The sequence below is a fragment of the Muscardinus avellanarius genome (assembly GCF_963383645.1).
Source record: "Muscardinus avellanarius genome assembly, chromosome: 3".
NCBI lineage: Eukaryota > Metazoa > Chordata > Mammalia > Rodentia > Gliridae > Muscardinus > Muscardinus avellanarius.
Genome location: NC_137788.1, coordinates 148,313,646 through 148,333,960, shown reverse-complemented (window position 1 = coordinate 148,333,960; position 20,315 = coordinate 148,313,646). Strand labels below are relative to the sequence as shown.

Genomic DNA, 20,315 nt, shown 5'->3' with positions numbered 1-20,315 from the left:
ACAAAGGGTCTTGCTAAGTTGCTAAGGTTGTCAGCAAACCTGCAATTCTCCTGTCTCAGCCTCCCAAGTACTGGGATTACAGGCATGTAATGCACTGAGTATTTTCAAATTTATTGTCCCAGATCCAGGGATGGTGTATTGTTTCCATTTTACATAGGGAAAAAAAAGGGCCAGAAGAGTAGCCAGGCATGTTGGTGCATGCCTTTTAATCCCAGTATTTGGGAGGCTGAAACAGAAGGATCACAGGTTCGAGAACAGCCTCAGCAACATAGTAAGACTCTTGGCAACCTAGTGAGACTCTGTTTCAAAACAAAAAATTTAAAAAAGAGCTGGAAGTGTAGCTAAGAGGTCCCTAGTACCGTAAGTAAGTAAGTAAGTAAGTAAGTAAGTAAGTAAGTAAGTAAATAAATTAATTGATTGATTGATTGATAGGGCCAAGGGTCTAGTTCAGAGGTAGAATTCCCCTCCTAGCACACTTCCTAGGAGAGCTGGTGTCTTAGGTCCTATGTGAACACACAAGTCATCAAATTCTTCTTGACTTTAGTTTCCTCATCTCCAAGTTGAGGATACTAAGCTACCAAGAAGGATTGTCTTGAGGATCATACGATTTCTCCAACACGTCTAGCATGGCGTCCTGCTCCAGAATGTAGCTCCCCTTCCCTTTCTTGGCATTACACTGAGCTTTGCCCTAATTTGCACAGAGATGTGGAGAACCCCAGGGAGTATCTGAGTGTCTCCCACTCCTCCTGCTCCAACTCCACAGTCCCGGCACCAACAGGGAATTCTAGGGGCTAGAATCTACCCACAGAGCCCAAAGTGTGAGCTATCTATTTGGCTGGTAGATATCTAGATATGTGGGCAAGGCGACAGATAGAATGAAATGCTACTGTGAGCCTCTTGGGCTTTTCTGGGACAGGAATGGAGAGGCTGATAGAACAGAGCTGAGGCAGTCAGTTTGAAATGATCAGTGGCTGGATAAGCCAGTTAAGCAGACCATGAGGACAAGATACTAGATCTTAGAAATACAAGGTCAAAAGCTGAGTACGATGGTGCCCGCCTGTAATCCCAGTACTTGGGAGGTTGAGACAGGAGGATTGGAGGTTCAAGGGCAGCCTCAGAAACATAGTGAGACCCTCAGAAACTTAGCTAGATTCTGGTTCAAAATAAAATATAAAAGGGGCTGGGGTATAGGTTGGAGATAGGGTTTAACCCCCAGTACTCACAGAAAGGAGAGAGAGAGAGAGATGGAGAGAGAGAGAGAGAGAGAGAGAGAGAGAGAGAGAGAGAGAGAGAGAGAGAGAATACAGAGTTAAAAGCAGTGTGGGGCAACTCTTTCCTAAATATACCTGAGAAGTTAACATTGACTTTTTTTTTCTTTTGTGGCAGTATTAGGGATCAGACCTAGAGCCTTATGCAAACAAGTAAAGCACTCTACCACTGAGCTATATCCCCAGCCCTTAACTTTGATTTTTAAAAAATTCTTATCTATAGCCAGGAGTGGTGGGTACACGCTTATAATTCCAGTACTTGGGAGGCTGAGGTAGGAGGATCACAGGTTCGAGGACAGCCTCAGCAAATAGATTCTCATCAACCTAGTGAGACCCTGTTTAAAAATAAAAATAAAATAGGGCTGGAGGTATAGTTCAGAGGTAGAATTAGAATGACCTTGGGTTCAATTCTCAGTTAAAAAAAAAAAAAAGGAAGCAAGGAAGGAAGGAAAGAAGGAAAGACGGAAGGAAACAAATTCTTATCTGAGAGTTGTATACAATGAGAACGCCTTCCTCACCTCCTGTCTGTGCTGTGCCCTGCCATCCAGCATGGCCAGAAAAAAAATTTAAAATGTCAACATTTGGAACAGACTTAAACTAAACAAGTATTTGTTGTCTATCTGGATTTGCACTGAACTAAGCATTCTGTGTTCATTTTTTTTTTTTTTTTTTTTTTTTTTTTGCTATCTGCCATCAGGTCGGCTCAATCCGGAGGGCGGCCAGCTGGTTTCTGTTTTGCAGGCAGCCTGGGAGGTGGTCTCCACCCCAGCCCCGACTCCCCACCCTGTGTCCAGGCAGGGCCCTGCTACTGACTTACCTGCCAGGTGGGCAGCTCCTCCTGGGGCCACCTGGTACCTGCTGGTCTTGGAGCGCTGGAGGTTGCCTGCGCTGGGGGCGTGGCCCAGTCAGCAGGTTGGAATTAGTGGGTCACAAGGAACTTCTCATCACCCACAGTTTCCCATTAAGTCAGGCTGTGGGAGGCCCAGAGTGGAGCCATGGGGTTTGGGGCGGGGGGAGGCCCAAGCCTGACCGCAGATGCATCAAAGCCCTCCTTTGTGTGCTCCTGCTCTGGACTCCCTGTTCAGCCATGCAGAAGCCGGCGTGGACTGGGACGGGGGCCAGCCCTGTCCCCTCTTCCCTGCCTTTTTTCCTCCAGCTCCCAGGGGGTCTGAGAGAGCAGCCCCAAAGGCCAGGCATGCACAGAGATGAAGGGACATTGTAAATGTGATCACGGATGCGATGCAAGTCCAGGCACGGGGTCCACGCTCTCGGCAGCTACAGCGAGTGGGCCGGTGCGGAGATGGAGATGTCACTGGCCGAGCAGGGAGCAGGCGAGGGGCAGTGGTAGGGGCAGGCTCTGCAATCAGATTGCCCGCTCTTTTTTGTTTGGATGTGGGTGTGTTGCTGGAGATGGGAGCCACAGCCTCGCACATGTCAGGCAAGCGTTCACTGCTGAGCAAGGCGCCTCCAGCCACTGTGCTCTTTCCGGTCCTAGCCCCTTCTCGCTAGAAGTTATGTCATTATTTCTTGACTCAGTTTCTCCTCTGAAAGGTGGGAAGGGCTGGACCAGGATCATGGCTTCAGGGAGGATGAACCGGCAGCACTTAGCTCAGGCACGTAGCTGTGACACTTGGTAAGTGGTTTGTAAATGGAAGCGATTCCAAGTCCAGAACTTGGTCGGCAAGAGCACCCTCGGCAGGTGGCTCCCAGCCTCTGCTTGTATCTCACTGGGGCGCAGAGGAGGCCATTCCTTTAGAGCCGTCAGTCTGTCCAGGATTTCCAAGGCAGGGAGCTCCCTGTTTCCACTACTGGACAGTTGTCCTTGCTTAAAACTTATCCCGGTCCGGTATGGTGGCACACGTTTGTAATCCCAGTAACTTGGGAGGCTGAGACAGGAGGACCGCACAGGTTCGAAGCCAGCCTCAGCTACTTAGTGAGGCTCTCAGCAACTCAGTCAGAACCTGTTTCCAAATAAAATATTTTTAAAAATAGGTCTGGAAGTGTAGCCTGGGGGTAGAAAACCCCTGGGTTTCATCCCCAATACCACCAAAACAAAACAAAACAAAAAATGAAAAACGAAAACCAAAAACTGACTTTTGAAGACTTAGTACAAGGAAAAGAATCTAGAATATATCTAATTAATGATTTACTGTGGTCATTTTTTGTAGTGCTGGGGATGGAAGACAGGCCCTCCTACACGCCAGACATCTGCTCTGCAATGAGCTATATCCCAGCTCCCCATGGACAATTTTTATATGGCTTAAGGTTCTCAATGATCATGGTTTGACGGTATTAAGAATATATCAGACTTAATTATTTCACCTGTCATACTTTATTGATGTGGTTATTACGAATTTTAAATGACATGTGTGCTTCAGATTCTATTTCTTATAAACAGGGCTGGTCTACACCTAGCTACCACTGGGAGTGAGGTCCATGGACCAGCAACATTAGCGTTGCCTGGGAGCTTATTAGAAATGTAGTCTCAGCCCCACGTAGGCTAACTCAGAATCCGGATGGGATTAGGGTTTACTTGATCTCTTTTAAATTTAATTATTTAAGCTGGGAGCCATAGTTGCATGCCTATAATCCAGGTACTCAGGAGGCTAAGACAGGAACATTGCAGATTCAAGACCAGCCTTAGCAATTTAGTGAGACCCTTGGCAACTCAGCGAGAGCTCATTTCAAAATAAAAAGAGCCAGGGGTATAACTCAGAGGTAGAATGCCTCTGAGTTCAACCACCAGTACCAAAAAAATAAAAGAAAAAAAATAATTATTTAAAATTACTTAAGCCAGGTGTGGCAGCACACATTTATAATCCCAGTACTTGGAAGCTGAGACAGGAGGATGATGAGTTTGCAGCCAGCCTCAGCTACTTAGACCCTTTGCAACTTAGTGAGACTCTGTTTCAAAGTAAAGAATAAAAAATAAGGTTGGAGGTATAGCTTGATGGTAGAATGCCCCTGGATGCAATCCCCAGTATAGCAAATAAATAAGTAAATAATAAATAAATAAATAAATAAATAAATAAATAACAATTTTAACAAGGCTCTCAGCTGACTCAGGTGCACAGAAAAGTTTGAAATGTATTGCCCTGGAGAGTTTCTGCCCATACCACCCCTAAGGAACACCAAGACATCTGGCCTGACCTGCCTCCCCTCAGTTTAGCAGACCGGAGGGACAGAATGCAAACTACCCTCCATCCTCTTCCTCTTTGGTGCCAGGCAGTGGTGACTGGCTGTGGGCAGGGACAGAGAGGAACAGTGCCCTGCTTGATCCTAGTGCTGGGCCTGCCTATGGCAAGCCTTCTCCCCTCTTGGGCCTTGGTTTCACCTTAAGATGGTGTTACGGGTTGAATTGTTTCCCCCACAGCCCCCAACAAATTCATTTGTTGACATCTTAGCCCCTGGAAGCTCAGAATGTGACTGTATTTGGTGGTAAGGTCTTTAGAGAGATAATTAGGTTAAAATGAGGTCACTTGAGGTAGCCTAATCCAGCATGGCTAGTGTTCTTAGAAGAGGAGATGTAAACACAGACGTGTACAGAGCAAAAACCTGTGGAGACATGAGGGGAAGAGGACGGCCATCTTCAAGCCCAGGAGAGAGGCCTCCGAGGAAGCCAGCCCTGCTACCACCTTGATCTTGAACTCCGGGCTTCTGGAACTGTGAGGACATGAACTCCTGTGGTTCCAGCCACCCCGTCTGGACAACTTTGTCATGGTAGCCCTAGCAAAGGAATGCAGAGAGGATGCTGGGCTCTTCCCAGGCACTTCCTGGGGATGAGCTCAGGATGCCCCACAGGAAGGAGCCATGGAGGTCCTGGAAGAGGCTCTGTCAGTGCCAGGCCAGCATGTTCATGGAGAACATCCCTGGACTCCAAGGACATTTTCAAGTTGATGTTGCAGCCCAGATGGGAGTGGGCTGACGAGTGTCCCAGGATGCCTGCCGGCCATGATGCCCTTCAGGCAAAGAGCCTTCTGCAGCCCTACTTCCTGCTCGCAACCCTTCTCCTGCCTCCACCCTGCCCTCTCCCCATCCTGAGTTACGTTCATTTCCAGATCCTCTGGCCAGAACAATGGTTTCACTATGCGAGAGGAGACGCTGCCCTCATTGGCCCAGACATCTGTGCTGGCCAGACTGGCAGACACTGTGGGCTCCCGCCTGCGTGGAGACAGCGAGGGGGTGGCTCGCCCTTGCTCTGCTTCTATTCTGTACGGGGCAGGCACCCTGCCAGCCTTATCTCATCTGCTCCTTCCAGAGGTGGGCTAGAGGACTGAGACAGGTGCAGGACCTGCCCAAAGTCACCCGGCTGCTGAGGAATGGAGTCTGGGTCATTTCAAAGCACTTTCACTATTCAGCACACAAGGCAGCTGTGCCCAGGCTGCCCAGGGAAGTGACCACTACAGACTATAGACTCTGACCAGTAATAATTCTCGTGGGCTGGGGGGGATTTCATGAAAGCCCAGGTTCAACTGCACCTTTGAGAAGTTGGGAAGCTGGTCCTGAGACATCTCTCCCCTTCCTTGCCATGCTGGGGATGGAGCCCAGGGCCTCGTGCATGCTAGGCAAGTGTTCTACCCCTGAGCCACACCTGTAGCCCTTCTTTCTTTCTTTCTTTCTTTCTTTCTTTCTTTCTTTCTTTCTTTCTTTCTTTCTGATTTATTTATTTATTTATTTATTTATTTATTTATTTATTCTGGGGATTAAACCCAGGGGCATTCTATTTCTGAGCTGCCCCTATCTCTTTGTTTATTATATATTATACTTTATTTTTATTTTTTTTTTTTTGCGGTACTGCGGATGGAACCCAGGGGCATTCTACCTCTGAGTGACACCCCCAGCCCTAATTTTTTATTCTTATTTTTTTTCGGGTCTGGGGATGGAACCCAGGAACATTCAACCTCCAAGCTACACCCCCTGCCCTATTTTTTTTATTCTTTATTTTGAAACAGGGTCTCACTAAGTGGCTTAGCTGGCTTCAAACCAGCACAATCTTCCTGTCTCCACCTCCCAAGCATAGGGATTACAAGCATGTTCCACCACGCCCGGCACACCTAGCTAATTTTTTATTCTTTATTTTTGAAACAGGGTCTCACTGAGTTGCAGAGGACCTTACTAAGTAGCTGAGGCTGTCCACAAACCGCAATCCTCTGGTCTCTGCCTCCCAAATGCTGGGATTACAAGCATGCACCATCACACCTGGCTATTATATTTTATTTTAAAGCAGGGTCTAGCTAGATTGTTGAGACTGGCCTCCAATTTGAGGCTGGCCCCCTGCCTCAGCCTCCTGGGCTGCTAAGATATCAGGCATATGCTACCATATGTTTGTGCCCCACTCCAAATTCAAATGTGAAAATCTTAGCCCCCAAAAAGTTGGTGTTAGGAGGTACAGCCTTTGGGAGAAAGAGGTTAACAGGATTAGTGCCTTTATAAAAGAGGCCTCATAGCTGGGTGTGCATGGTGGTGCAGCCTGTAATCCAGTAGTTGGGAGGCTGAGACAGAAAGATTGCAGATTCGAGGTCAGCCTCAGTAGTTTAGCAAGACCCTCAGCAATTAAGCAAAATTCTGTTTCAAAATAAAAAATAAAGCCGGGCGTGGTGGTGCACGCTTGTAATCCTCGCACTTGGGAGGCGGAGACAGGAGGATCGCGCAGGTTTGAAGCCAGCCACGCTGGCGTAAGAGACCCTGTTTCAAAAATATAAAATAGGTCTGGGAGTGTAGAAGGGCTTTCAGGAACCCCAGTACCACTAAAAAAAAAAAATAGGGTTGGGAATGTAGCTTAAAATAGGCTCCAGAGAGAGGTGCCTTGTCTCTGAAAACACAGAAAGAAACCACGTGAAAACACAGAGAGAAGCCACTATCTATGAGAGAGCAAGCAGTGTTTGCCAAACACTGTACCTGCTGGTGCCTTGAACTTGGGTTCCAGCCTACAGAACTGTGAACAATAAACTTCTGTTGTTCAGATGCCATCCATCCAGTCTCTGACATTTTGTTATAGCAGCGTAAATAGTCTAATATACTCTAATCAAGGTGCAACGACCAAGATCAGGAACTAAACGTTGATATAATGCTCTTAAATTGTAGGAGGCCAGTTTTTAAGGATGACTTCCTAATCTGCTTCTCCTTCCTTCCTCCTCTCTTCTGGGCCTTTGAGAACTAAGAAACGAATCAGGGGAAGGGAGCGAACACTTTTTGTTTGTTTGGGACTTTTTATATTCAAATGATCAAGAATTCACAGCTTAGAAGATCAAATCAGGAAAATAACTGTAGAAATAATAGAGGTGCTTCAAAAAGAACTCAGAGAGAGCCAAAAAGAGATAAAGGATGCAATTAATGAAGTAAAGGCCTCAATTCAAAGCACAAACAACCGATTAGACCACATGGAGAACAGAATCTCGCTCTTAGAAGATGATCATTCCAAAAATGAACGCATAGTTTCTAATCTAGAAAAAAATATCCGACAGCAGGAATCTGATATTGAAGAAATATAGGCCCATTTTAAGAGAGCTAACCTAAGAATAATTGGAATAGAGGAGGGAAAAGAAAGTGAAACCAAAGGGATCAACAATCTCTTCAAGGAAGTAATAGCAGAAAATTTTCCAAACATAGAGCAAGAGGTTGATACACAGGTCCAGGAAACTTATCGAACTCCCTTTAGACAGGATCGGAGAAGAGGATCCCCATGCCACATAATTGTCAAAATGACCAATGTGGAAGCCAAGCAGAGAATCTTAAAGGCAACAAAAACAAAGGGCCAAGTGACATTCAGAGGCAAACCAATTAGAATCACTCCAGACTTCCCAAACCAAGTCATGAGAGCCAGAAGGGCTTGGAGTAACATATTCCCAATTTTGAAAGAAAACAACTTCCAGCCAAAAATTTCCTACCCAGCCATACTTTCTATCAAATTAGATGGAAAAATAAGAAGCTTCCATGACAAACAGAAACTGAAGGAATTTATGTCTTCAAAACCAGCACTAGAGAAAATACTCAAAGAGATTAACTACAAAGAAGAAATAGGTAACACACACCAGAACCAGAGAAACAAGATTTTCCATCCAACAGACAACTAAGATTGGTTATCTGTGGAGATTCATTATTTATGTTAGTCCTTTACCTATCTCTAAATGGTATTGTTTGCCTTTATTGTTGTTAATTTTTAGGATTTCTAGTTGGAATATTAATATACCTTCAGATATAGCATTTGGAAATATTTTATCCCATTCTATTAGTAACTGTTAACTCTGTTTACATTGTGTTTGGATATACATATTTTTTTTATTTTTTAGGGAGTTTGTATACTCTTCTGTTGCCTGTGCCATTGAAATCATATCCAAGAAATCACTGCCAATTTCAATGTTGTGAGGTTTTATGACCCAGATTTTCTCCTAAAAGTTTATAGTCTTAAGATTTATATTTAGGTCTTTTATCTATTTTGAGTTAATATTTGTATATGGGATTAGGTAAGGGTCCAATTTTATTCTTTTCCATGTAATTATTATTTTTCAACAGTATTTAGTTAAAAGATTATTATTTCCACCACCAAATGTTCATGGAAACCTTGTCAAAAATAACTTGACAATATAGGGAAGAATTTAGCTCTAGGCTTTTATTTAACTCCAATGGTTTATATATCTGCCTTTAGAATAGTACTACACTGTTTCAATTATTGTAGCTTTATATGGTTTGAAATCAGAAAATATATATCTTCTAGCTTTGTTCTTTTTCAAGATCGTTTTGGGTATCTAGAGTCCATGTTCCATATTAGGATAGATTTTTTTTCTGAAAAATAAATATATAAATATATGATAGTTTCACCTAAAAAAATAGAAAAAAATATTCTCTGGTAAGAAAGTAAAAAGAAATATTGAAATGTTATCTTTAAGTCATCAAAAGCTTGGTATCAGACAAATTAAACTGTTATGTGAGATTATCATTTTAAATTTTGGATAAATTGCTATAATACTAGATGTCAACCACTAAGCCAAGCATGGGAGGGAGGGATGGGGAGGGAATGGGGTGGGGATCGGGTGGGGACTGACTGGGTGATGTGTGCATGTATGTCTACAAAAGTTTGTATCCCACTATGATGTATGAATACAGTGCACCAATAAAAAAATTTAAAAAAAAAGAATTCACAGCTTCAAAAGTAGCAATATACTTTTTTTTCTTTATGGTGGTACTAGGGATTGGACCTAGGACATTCTGCCTCCAAGCTAAATCCCCAGTCCTATTTAATTTTTATTTTGAGACTGGGTCTCCCTGGGTTGCTGAGGGCCTCAGCTAAATTGCAGAGGCTGATCTTGAACCTGCAATCCTCTTGTCTCAACTTCCCAAGTACTGGGATTACAGGTGTCTGTCACTATACCTGGATGAATGTGTGTGTGTGTGTGTGTGTGTGTGTGTGTGTGCATGTGTGTGTGTTGTACTGAGGACTGAATTCAAGGGTGTTCTACCTCTGAGCCACACTCTGACCTCCTCTCTTCTTTTTTAAATTTTGAAACAGGATCTCACTAATTTGCTGAGCCTGGTCTTGAACCTGTCACCTTCTTGTCTCAGCTTCCAGTACTTGTACTGGGATTACAGGAGTACACCACTCTGCCTGACTAGCAATATACTTTCAAGTCAAATTAGATATTTAGAACCTATACACACGCACGTGCGCGCACACAGACACACACACATAGTGTCTATGTCTGTGTGAGTTACTAGGGATTATTCTGCCTCTGAGCTCTATTTTACTTTTTATTTTGAAACAGGGTTTTACTAAGCTGCGGGGGTCCTCCCTAAGTTCGCAAGGCTGGCCTTGAACCTTCGATCCTCCCGTCTCAGCCTTTCAAGTACTAACATTACAAGCATGCACCACCATACCCAGCTAAAACCATATTTCTCTAAGGCTGTATTCATGCTATTGTATCCATTTAACAAATGGATACTTGACAGAAGCATCACTCTGTCAGGCACTTTCCTGGACATTGGGGATATAAATGGTGAGCCATTAAACCTCTGCCTTAATCCCTACCAAACTGAGATTGTCAGGTGGACTCAACTGGCTCTCTTTAACGACCCTGGGAGCTACGTAGACAATATCGTGTGTGTTTGGTTTGGTAGCTTGTGTTGAAGTTTCCCGTTCAGTAATGTTAAGTACTTTCCCATTGTTATACGACAGATCTCCAGAATGCTTTCCTCTTACAAAACTGAAATTCTGTACGCAATGGATGATAAATCCCAGTTTCTCCCTCTCCCCAGCCCCTGATAACCACCATTTTACTTTCTGATTCTATGAATTCAACTCCTTTGGGCGCTGCATATAAGTAGAATTATATCGAATCGGTCTTAGTGAGACTGAATTATCTCTTATTATAATGTCTTCAAGGTTCATCCACGTTGAAGTGTGTATCCGGATTGTTTTCCTTTGTAAGGCTGAATACTATTCCAGTGTAAGTCTATACCACATTTTATTTACCTTTTCATCAGGCAACACATAGTTGGGTTGCTTCCACCTTTCAGCTGTTGTGATAACTCTGTGTGAACATAGGGGTGCAATGAACTCTTTGAGACCCTGATTTTCAATTTTTTCTTGGCTATGTAGAAAGGAACTAATTCTTTTTTGTGTGTGTGGTACTGGGGATGGAATCCAGGGGCATTCTACCTCCAAGCTACACTCCCACCCCTATTCTTTTAGTCTATTATTTATTTATTTATTTATTTGGTGGTGCTGGTGGTGGAACCTAAAGGCTTTTCTACCTCCGGGCTATATTCCCAGACCCATTTTATATTTTATTTGGAAACAGGGTCTCACTAAGTTGCTGAGAGCCTCACTAAGTAGCTGAGGCTGACTTTGAACCCGTGTGATCCTTCCGTCTCCGCCTCCCAAGCACTGGGATTACAAGCGTGGGCCACCACGCCCAGCTTAGTCTTTTAAATTTGGAAACAGGGTCTCACTGAGTTGTAAAGGGTCTTGCTAAGTAACTGAGGCTGTCCATGAACCGCAATTCTCTGGTCTCAGCCTTCCGAATGCTGGGATTACAACCATGCACCACTATGCCCGGCTTAGGAACAAATACTTTTAAGGGCATGGTACCTTAATATTCTCTTCAAAGTGCTTGGTATGCTCTCAAGCCCAGGCAACTGGAACTCTTGGGTTGGGTGGGTGCTTTATTCGCCCTCTCCTGACATTCCCCTCCCAGAGTTCAAGGAGGAGTCTAAGGATCCTGGAGGATGAGCCCGACAGAGCCCACGTGGCCTCCTTAGACCAATGGGTGCCTACTCCAACATCTCCAACTTTGCTTCTAGGACCCATGCTGGCCTCTCCCGAGGTCCACTGCCCCGAGTGATCCTGCTAGCCCATACAGGGTTGACCTGGGGCAGCTTTGTGCTCATGGCATGGTATGGATCTTCAGGGAGAGTGTCCACAGTCAGGTAGGTATACAAGGCCCCTCAAGTTGGAAAATTCAGTCCTGAATATAGGGGGCCTCCATATGAACCCAGTGTCTGGAATCCTACAAGTGTTTGTGGCTATTATGTGGTCACATAACATGTCTGAAGAATATTTAGTTCCATTATTATAACCCTGTTGTTGTTTGGAATCAGAATCTTGCTAAATTGCTGAGGCTGGCCTTGAACCTGCAATCTCCTGTCTCAGCCTTCTAAGTACTAAAATTACAGGTGTGAGGCACCACGCCCGGCTTGTATATCTGTTTTTTTTCTTTCTTTCTTTCTTTCTTTCTTTCTTTCTTTCTTTCTTTCTTTCTTTCTTCTTCTTTTGTGGTGGTGGTGGTACTGGGGATAGAACCCAGGGGCTCTTCTACCTCCGGGCTATACGGTCAGACCTATTTTCTATTTTATTTGGAAACAGGGTCTCACTAAGTTGCTGAGAGCTTCACTCAGTATCTGCGGCTGGCTTTGAAATGTGCGATCCTCCTGTCTCAGCCTCCCAAGCGCTGGGATTACAAGCGTGCGCCACCGCGCCCGGCGTATATCTGTTTTTAACCGGCGGCTGTATTTTCCAGAATCTGTATCACTAGCTCCCATCGTCTGAAGTAGAGCTGTGGAGCCAGTAGCAAAGATTTGCTACGCCAGGTGGAAAAACTATAATTAATCTGAATCTTTTCTTCCATTCTTTAGCATATCTAACAACAGTAATGCTAATGGACACAGGATGATACTTTCATGCAACAGGGGGAGAGACGACTATCGAACTGTCAATGTCAGGGGATAGACGGACAATTCCATCACACTGCGCCTCCCTCCGACTGCGAGTGGGATCGTCCAGGAGCTCCGGGAGGCTCCCCCGCCCTCTCCGCATAATGGTACAGCCCAGCGCGTGTCCCGGACGGCGGAAGTGCGCCTCGGGGGCGGGGCTTGTTGCCCGGATGCAGGGGGCGTGGCCGCGCCGGGGCGAGCGGGCTTTTTAGAAGTTGGCGGCGGCGGCCAGGCTAAGGGGACTGTGTGCCAGGGGCTGGGAGGGAGTGGGTCGGCTTGGACGTGAGGCCTCCCCCTCCCACGTGGTGTTCTGGTAGGTTCCGTGGCTCGGGGAGGTGGGCGCGCCCGCGGTCTCCGCCGGGGGCCTCGGTTTTCGCGGGTTTTTCCCGGGGCTTGGCGCGCTCCGAGCCCCGCCTGTTACATTTTCTCCCGCCCGGCTGGGCGAGGGGGCGCTTGTCTGTAGTCTCAGTACTTAGAAGGTTGCCTAGTTCGAGGACAGCTTTGGCAAATAGTGAAACTCAGCAAACTGCCGAAACCCTGCTTCCAAAAATAAATAAATAAATAAATAATAAATAAATAAATAAAGTATGGGGTGTAGCTCGGAGGCAGAATGCCCCTCGGTTCAGTCCTCAGTACCACAAAAATAAATAATTAAAAAATAGGGCTGAGGATATATATAACTTAGATAATGCATCTGGGTTTGGACCCTCGTACCAAAAAAATTTTTTTTTCTTTTCTACCAGGGTTTAGCTCCCACCTCTGAGAAACCGCTGGAAACCCCATGCACATGGTGCCTTGCCTGGATTCTCAGTACCTGGGAGGCTGAGACAGGAGGTCTCAGAGCGCAGGTTTGAGGCCAGCCTCAGCAACTTAATGAGCTCTCAGTAACTTAGCAAGACTGTTTCCAAATAAAAAATAGGGTTGGGAGGTGTAGCTTCGAGGTAGAATGCCATTGGGTGCAATCCCCAGTGCCACAGAAATAAATAAATCGGGCTGGGGGGAGGGTGTAGTGTGGAGGTAGAATGACCCCACCTGGGGTCTGTAGCTCATTTACCCAAGAGGGCTGGCACGCAGGTGGTAGAACACCTTGGGGTGCACCATTGTGCTCAGAGAAGCTGATGAGTTTCCGGCCTGGCTTCATAGTGTGTGAATGCCATACTAAAGAGCTACACTTAAGTCCTATCTATTATCTATCTATCTATCTATCTATCTATCTATCTATCTATAGCGGGACTGGGGATGGAACCCAGGGGCATTCTACCTCCGAGCTACACAACCAGCCCTAATTTTTATTCTTTATTTTATTTATTTATTTACTTATTTATTTTTGTGGTACTGGGGGTGGAACCCAGGGGCTTTTCTACCTCCGGGCTATACTCCCAGACCTATTTTCTATTTTATTTGGAAACAGGGTCTCACTAAATTGCTAAGAGCCTCACTAAATAGATGAGGCTGGCTTCGAACCTGTGCGATCCTCCAAGCCCTGGTATTACAAGCACGTCATTATTCTTTATTTTGAAACAGGGTCTCACTGACTTGCAAAGGGCCTCAATAAGCCAGCAAGAGCTGGGAGTTTAGCTTGGAGATAGAATGCCCCTGGGTTCCATCCCCAGTACTGCAGAAAAAAAAAATTCAGATTATAGAGGTGGGATCGCTCAAGTGTGTTTAGTTCTGGAAGCTCCATCCAGCTCTGACATTTTTTTTCTTACAGTTCTCTGATATGAGTAATAATGGACCAGAAAATTTTATCTCTAGCAACCGAAAAGACTGTGGACAAACTACAGGAATTTCTTCAAACCCTGAAAGAAGATGATGTGAGTCTTAGGAAGCATGTTCTACTATAAGCAAATGTCCAGTATGAGACATTCAAAGGACATATGAGGGATAAAGAGAACTTCCTCTGCTATTTCATCTCAGCATTTTCCTTAGGAGATAAGGATTTATTTGATAACAAATCATTAACGTAGAGAGATTGGGGAAGGTGGAAAAAATGGGCACCTTAAGAATATCTATGGCCAAATTTAAACCTGAAATAGCAAATGCTTTTGCACTTAGTGTGTACACACGTGTACAAATTCACATACTTGTATGGTCCTTAGAATGATTCTATTTGAAGATAATATCCTGACTATAGTTACTGACGTGAAGCACTAGTTTTTCTTGCTTATTATTTATTTTTCTTCAATGGAAGTGAATTCATAAGCAGCGAAATATTTTAAAGTGTTGGTAAGAGAAAATCCGAGTCCTTATTGTTATCATAAAATACAACAATAATTATCTACACATTAGGCTCTTTTTTCTTCCTAATCTTTTTTCTTAATCTTCTTACCTTGTGACATATTGCTCCTTTTTTCCATTATAAGTGATCTCAGTCAGTGCAGATCTCTGCCTGGAAAAGATTCCTCAAGATGAACTTTAAATGTTTATATATGTTAACAATTCAAGACATTATTATGTTTTCAAGGAAATTGTTATGTGCTTGTGTTGTAGTTATTGGAACTAGGTCCATCTTTATCTCTGTTATCTGCTATTCTAACTGGCAGTTCATGTAGGGATGCTTTCTGATTTTTTTTTTCCGTTTGAAGTTACCTGGGATTGCTTTTGTAGCAGTTTTGAGATAGCCCATTACATGAGTTACATCTTGAATCATTCTGTAGAGAAGATTTGACTAAAATCAGCATTCAAGTTCTTTATTTCTTTAGAATCTATATATTTTACTTGTTTCCAAAAGGAAGCTTTAACATTATATATTCTTTAGCTGGGCGTGGTGGCACATGCCTATAGTCTCAGTACGTGGGAAGCTGAGACAGGAGGATTGTAGGTTGAAGGACAGCCTCAGCAATACAGTGAGACTCAGCAACCTGGTCAGACCCTGTTTCACAATAAAAAGGGCTGGAGGTGTAGCTTGGAGGTAGAACGCTTCTGGATTCGATCCCTAGTACCACCAAAAAAGGGAAAAAATTATATACCTTTTAAGATAAGGAAACCTAAGAACTAGAAGAAAACCCATGATGTAGATATCATGAATTCACCTCTCTGCTGTTTATTACAGATGAATCCCTGTTTCAGTTTTTGTGAGGATGAAATGAGATAGTGTATATATAAAGCATCTAGTATACACTGCATACATGTTTAAAAGGTTCCTCCAGCCCTTCCTGGTATTAAGATCCTTCACCAGCAGAGTTGCTGTTAGGGTTGGCTCTGGGATGGCCTCCCAGCAAAGCTCACATGTTGGCAATGCAGGAACGTTCAGAGGTGAAATCATTGGTCACAGAGCTCCGTCTTTATCAGTGGGTTGGCCCATTGATGGATTAATCATTTGGATGGGTTAACTGGGTGGTGAGTGTAGGCAGGTGGGGAGTGGCTAGAGGAGGAGGAGGCCGTCTCAGACCTGTGGCCTTGAGAACTCTGCCTGTCTTTGGCTGCTGCTTGCTTGTCTCTGCTTTCTGGCTGCCATGCTTGAGCTGAGCAGCTTCCCTCTGTGTCCCCTGATGTCAGAATTTTTCTGATATAGAATAGATAACAATGTAGAACAAAAGTCTCAGAATTGGCCGGGTGTGGTGGCGCACGCTTGTAATCCCTGCGCTTGGGAGGCGGAGACAGGAGGATCGCGCTGGTTCGGAGCCAGCTTCACTGGCTTAAAAGACCCTGTTTCCAAATAAAAAAAATATATAAAAATAGGTCTGGGAGTGTAGCCCGGAGGTAGAAGGGCTTCCAGGAACCCCAGTGCCACCAAGAGAGAGAGAGAGAGGGAGGGAGGGAGGGAGAGAAAGAGAGAGAGAGAGAGAAAGAAAGAAGAGAAGAGAAGAGAAGAGAAGAGAAGAGAAGAGGAGGACGGGAGGAGGGAGGGAGAGGGAGAGGGAGAGAGAGAAAAATATAAAATAGGTCTGGGAGTGTAGCCTGGAGGTAGAAGGGCTTCCAGGAACCCCAGTACCACCAAAAAAAAAAAAAAAAAAGTCTCAGAATTGATATCCAATTATGTGTACAATCTAATATATGATAGAATGGTATTTCACAATACTGGAGTAAAGATAGCCTTTGATAAATGATGTTGGGACAACTGAAGAGGCATTGGGGGTCATGGGGACCAGGTAACAGAGGTGTACATGTAAAAAGCAAGTCTAAATAGGTATCAGCAGAAAACATGGAGGAATTTCTCTTGAATGTTGGTTCAGGGAAAAGCTTTGCTATCATCAGTGAGAGACAGAGGGACAGATATGTACCATGTGGCTCCAGGTGTGCTTCTTAAAAAGGTCCAGTAGCACCTGTGTTCTGGTTGAGAATACATAAACTCAATCTCACTCTTTAAAAAGGCTCTGATAATCAGACATGTCTACAGACATTGTCCATTGTCCCTGGGGAATAGCCATCACCCCAAGCTGAGAACCACTGTTCTTTTGAAGGGTCCAGGCAAGAGCAGATATTTTATTATATATTTAAGAAGGGCGAGATGGACTCTGAAAAGTCCAGGAGAAAACCAGCTCATGTAGTTGTGGAAGAGAATCATTGTAGATTCATTGTTTTACAAGGCTTGGTTTCTGAGACACGCCTCCTCTCTCTGGGTTGGCCCCTCCAGTTCTTGACATTACTCTCTCGGTGCTCATTGCTGGTAGCTGCTTCTCTTTTTAATGACTGTAGGTGTTTCTCTTTATATTCTCTTTCTGGACAGTCCCATTTGTTTCCACTGAACTCTCTTCTCTGAGCTTCATTTTGGTGTATCTAGTTTGTTTCACATCCACATTTCTCTACCTGAGAGTAATGGTCCTGAGTTCCATAAAAGACCTGCTGGATTAAAAAGTGTGTATGGTAGCCAGAGGTGGTGGTGCACTCCTGTAATCCCTGTACTTGGGAGGCTGAGGCAAGAGGATTACAGATTTGAGGCCAGCCTCAGCAACTTAGCCAGACCCTCTTTCAAAATTAAAAAAATAAATTAGGGCCAGGGTGTAGCTCAGAGATAGAATACCTCTGGGTTCAATCCTGAGTAGTGCGCGCGCGCGCGCACACACACACACACACACACACACTCAGAAGTTTTAAGTGTGGATGGAGCCCAGCAGACTGTTTTAGTCAGCCCTAGGGTGATTTAGATGCTTACTTAATCTCAGATTTCCACCATTTTCCGTAGATGGTACCACCATCCATCTAGCTAGTTGCTCGAGCCAGAAATTTAAGAGTCTTGATTTCTTTCCTTACTGCACACCCTTATTCGCTACCAAACTATGAAGAATTTCTGTTTCAAGCTCTTGAGTATTTTTGATCAGTTTTTCTTCGTCTCTTATATTAGTTGCTAAGGCCACTATTACAAAATGCCACAAACTAGGTTGCTTAAATAACAGCATTTGATTTCACAGTTCTGGAGACGAGAACTCCAAGATCAAGGTGATGGCAGTGGTCCTTCCAGGGGCTGTGAGACTCTGTCCTTCCTTCCCTTCCCCCTCCTCCCCTCCCCTCCTCCCCTCCTCCTTCTCCTCCCAGCTTCTGGTGGTTTGCTCGGTGCCTGAGCTCGGCCTTCATCTTCACTTGACATTCTCCCCGCGGACATGTCCCTGTCCCGATTTCATCCTCTGCACACTGGGAAGCATATCTTACCGAGATCCCATCAGCTGCACAGTAAGTTCCTGATACTGAGCTGCTTCTTGGCAATCTGGTCTTCCCAAGTGGTCCCATGAATGCTGGCTTCTCCTCCCATGTTCTGGAAGCAGCTGTGGCCCAGCTTGGAGGTGTTGATGAACTTAATGTCAGTCTCCTCCAAGAAGGCCTTCATCAGGTAGTGCAAGAAGTGGCAGTGGGACATGGGCAGGAAGCGGCTGGAGCAGGACCTGAGCCGCAGATCTGTTGGCATAAGGGCGTGTCATGCTGGACTAGGCCCACCCTAATGGCTTCAGCTGATCACATCTGCAGCATCCTGTTTCCAAACCAGTCACATTGTGAGGTACTTGGGGGTAGAACTTGAATATATGAAGTTCGAGGAGTGTACACAGTTTAGTCCCTGACATCTCCCCGGCTGTCACTTTGGTCTTGGCCACTAGCCTCTCTCACTGGAGAACAGTAGCAGTCTCCTAACAGGTCTCTGTTTTACTCTTAAACTTCCCACAAGCCCATCTCTACACAAGGAGCAAGGTTGGCTTTTAATGTCTCGTCTGATCACTTTTCTTTAGTAACTTCTCTTACACTTAGAATCTAAGCTCCCTCCTGTGGCCAGCAAAATTCTTCATGATCTCGTCTTTGCCCATTTCTCCAAACTCATCTTCTGCCATTCTTCTCCTTCTCACTTTTTCAGACATACTGGTCTTTTTTTCAGGTCCTCAAACAGGCCCGCCTCTTTGCTCCTTCAGGGCCTTTGCTCATGATGACCCCTCTGTCCACTGCCCTGCCCCCACCTCTGCATGTCTGGCTTTATGATCCTTCAGGGCACCACTTAATGTCACCTAGCTCAGAGCAGCTTTGACTGCCGTACTGAGGCACGCACGTGTCCCTGGGGTTGGGACCCAGGGCATTCGACCTCTGAGTTAGGCCCTTAGCCCTTCATTTTAGTGTTTGTTTTGAAACAGGGTCTCATGTTGCTGAGACTCTCACTAAGTTACTGATGCTGGTCTTGAACCTGCAATGCTGTCTCAGCCTTCCCCTTGCCCTCTAGTCTACTATACACAGTCCAGTTCCCATTTTGCATTTCGTTCATCCTTGTATTGCGCCTAGGAAAAAGAACATGCTTCAAAAGTATGTGCTGATGATTGTTTATCCCCCAAACATGGCACAATACTTAGTGCTGACTGAATGCTGAGTAAATGTGGAATGAATGTCTGAATATATTTATTCGTAATAGCCCAAGATCCTGTTAAGATCTGCCCTGTATCATCTACATCAAAATGAAAGTATTGATGGTACTCGGATCCTCTGAATGATCTGAACCTGACAGACGAGTGCTTTACCATCTTGAATGTTTCAGTCATTGGAGTGGAGGAGCTGTTGCCAGAGACTTGAAGTGTTTTCTTTTTTAATTGCAGTTGACTCATCTCCTTCAGAAACATGCAGTGAAAGGAAAAGCTGCCGGAGCACTCCTGAGAGCCATCTTCAGAGGTAAGAAAGATTAATTGCGTTCCTGTTTCACTTGTTTACTTTTGGCGCTGCTGCCGCTTTTCTAACTGTTTGGAGCCCCACTGGAACGTTTTCTCTGTCGGGGGATTCTATAAATCAACTAAAGCAGCAGCCTCCTGTTTAGGATACTCAAATATTTTACTGAAGGGAGTTGAAGTGGCCGCCTGAGATTATATTGTTGGTGTTGGAGGCCGTAAAGGATGCACTTTTCCTAAAATCTGCTTTGGTTTACGTGTGCTTTTAAAATTGTGGAAGCCAGGCATGGTGGCGCACACCTATAATTCCAGCACTTAGGAGGTTGAAGAAGGAGGATTATAGGTTCGAGGCCAGCTTCAACAACTCAGCGAGACTCTGTTTCAAAAACAAAAAAATACAAGGGGTGGGGGGTTCAATCCCCAGTACCACACACAAAATTTTTGTGGAGACTAAAGAGAATAGTATTGTTTACTACTTAATCCAAGCAGGGCTAGGGAGCCCTGTAGCCTGATGAACTTGCATATCTTAGGTGTCTTATGTATAGCCTTCTACAGAGATGCTTAGTTTCCAGTGAGACATACCTGTTTCCCTATATTGAACAAAGGCCAGTTCTAAATCGTGGTAGATTGTAACTCATAGTTGTTTTACAAATCATGATAGGATAAAATTCTTCAAGGCCAAAGTTAAAAGGAGCTTTGGATTTATGACAGGTACATTAGCTTTGGTTTAACTTTTTTCTCTTAAGAAAATTGAGAACATAAAAAACATACT

At 44.6% G+C, this 20,315-nt stretch overlaps 1 protein-coding gene across 1 annotated transcript in view; it reads left to right on the top strand.

Annotated features, from left to right (window-relative positions):
* Positions 1-14,203: 14,203 nt before the first annotated feature.
* The window catches only part of FANCI (FA complementation group I), a gene marked incomplete at both ends in the record, with an annotated part of 58,823 nt that continues 52,711 nt past the window's right edge, over positions 14,204-20,315 (top strand). Inside the window, 2 exons of the mRNA XM_080691691.1 lie at positions 14,204-14,287; positions 19,478-19,550. Coding sequence (XP_080547817.1) covers positions 14,204-14,287; positions 19,478-19,550 — 157 coding nt within the window. The remainder of the gene's footprint in view (positions 14,288-19,477; positions 19,551-20,315) is intronic.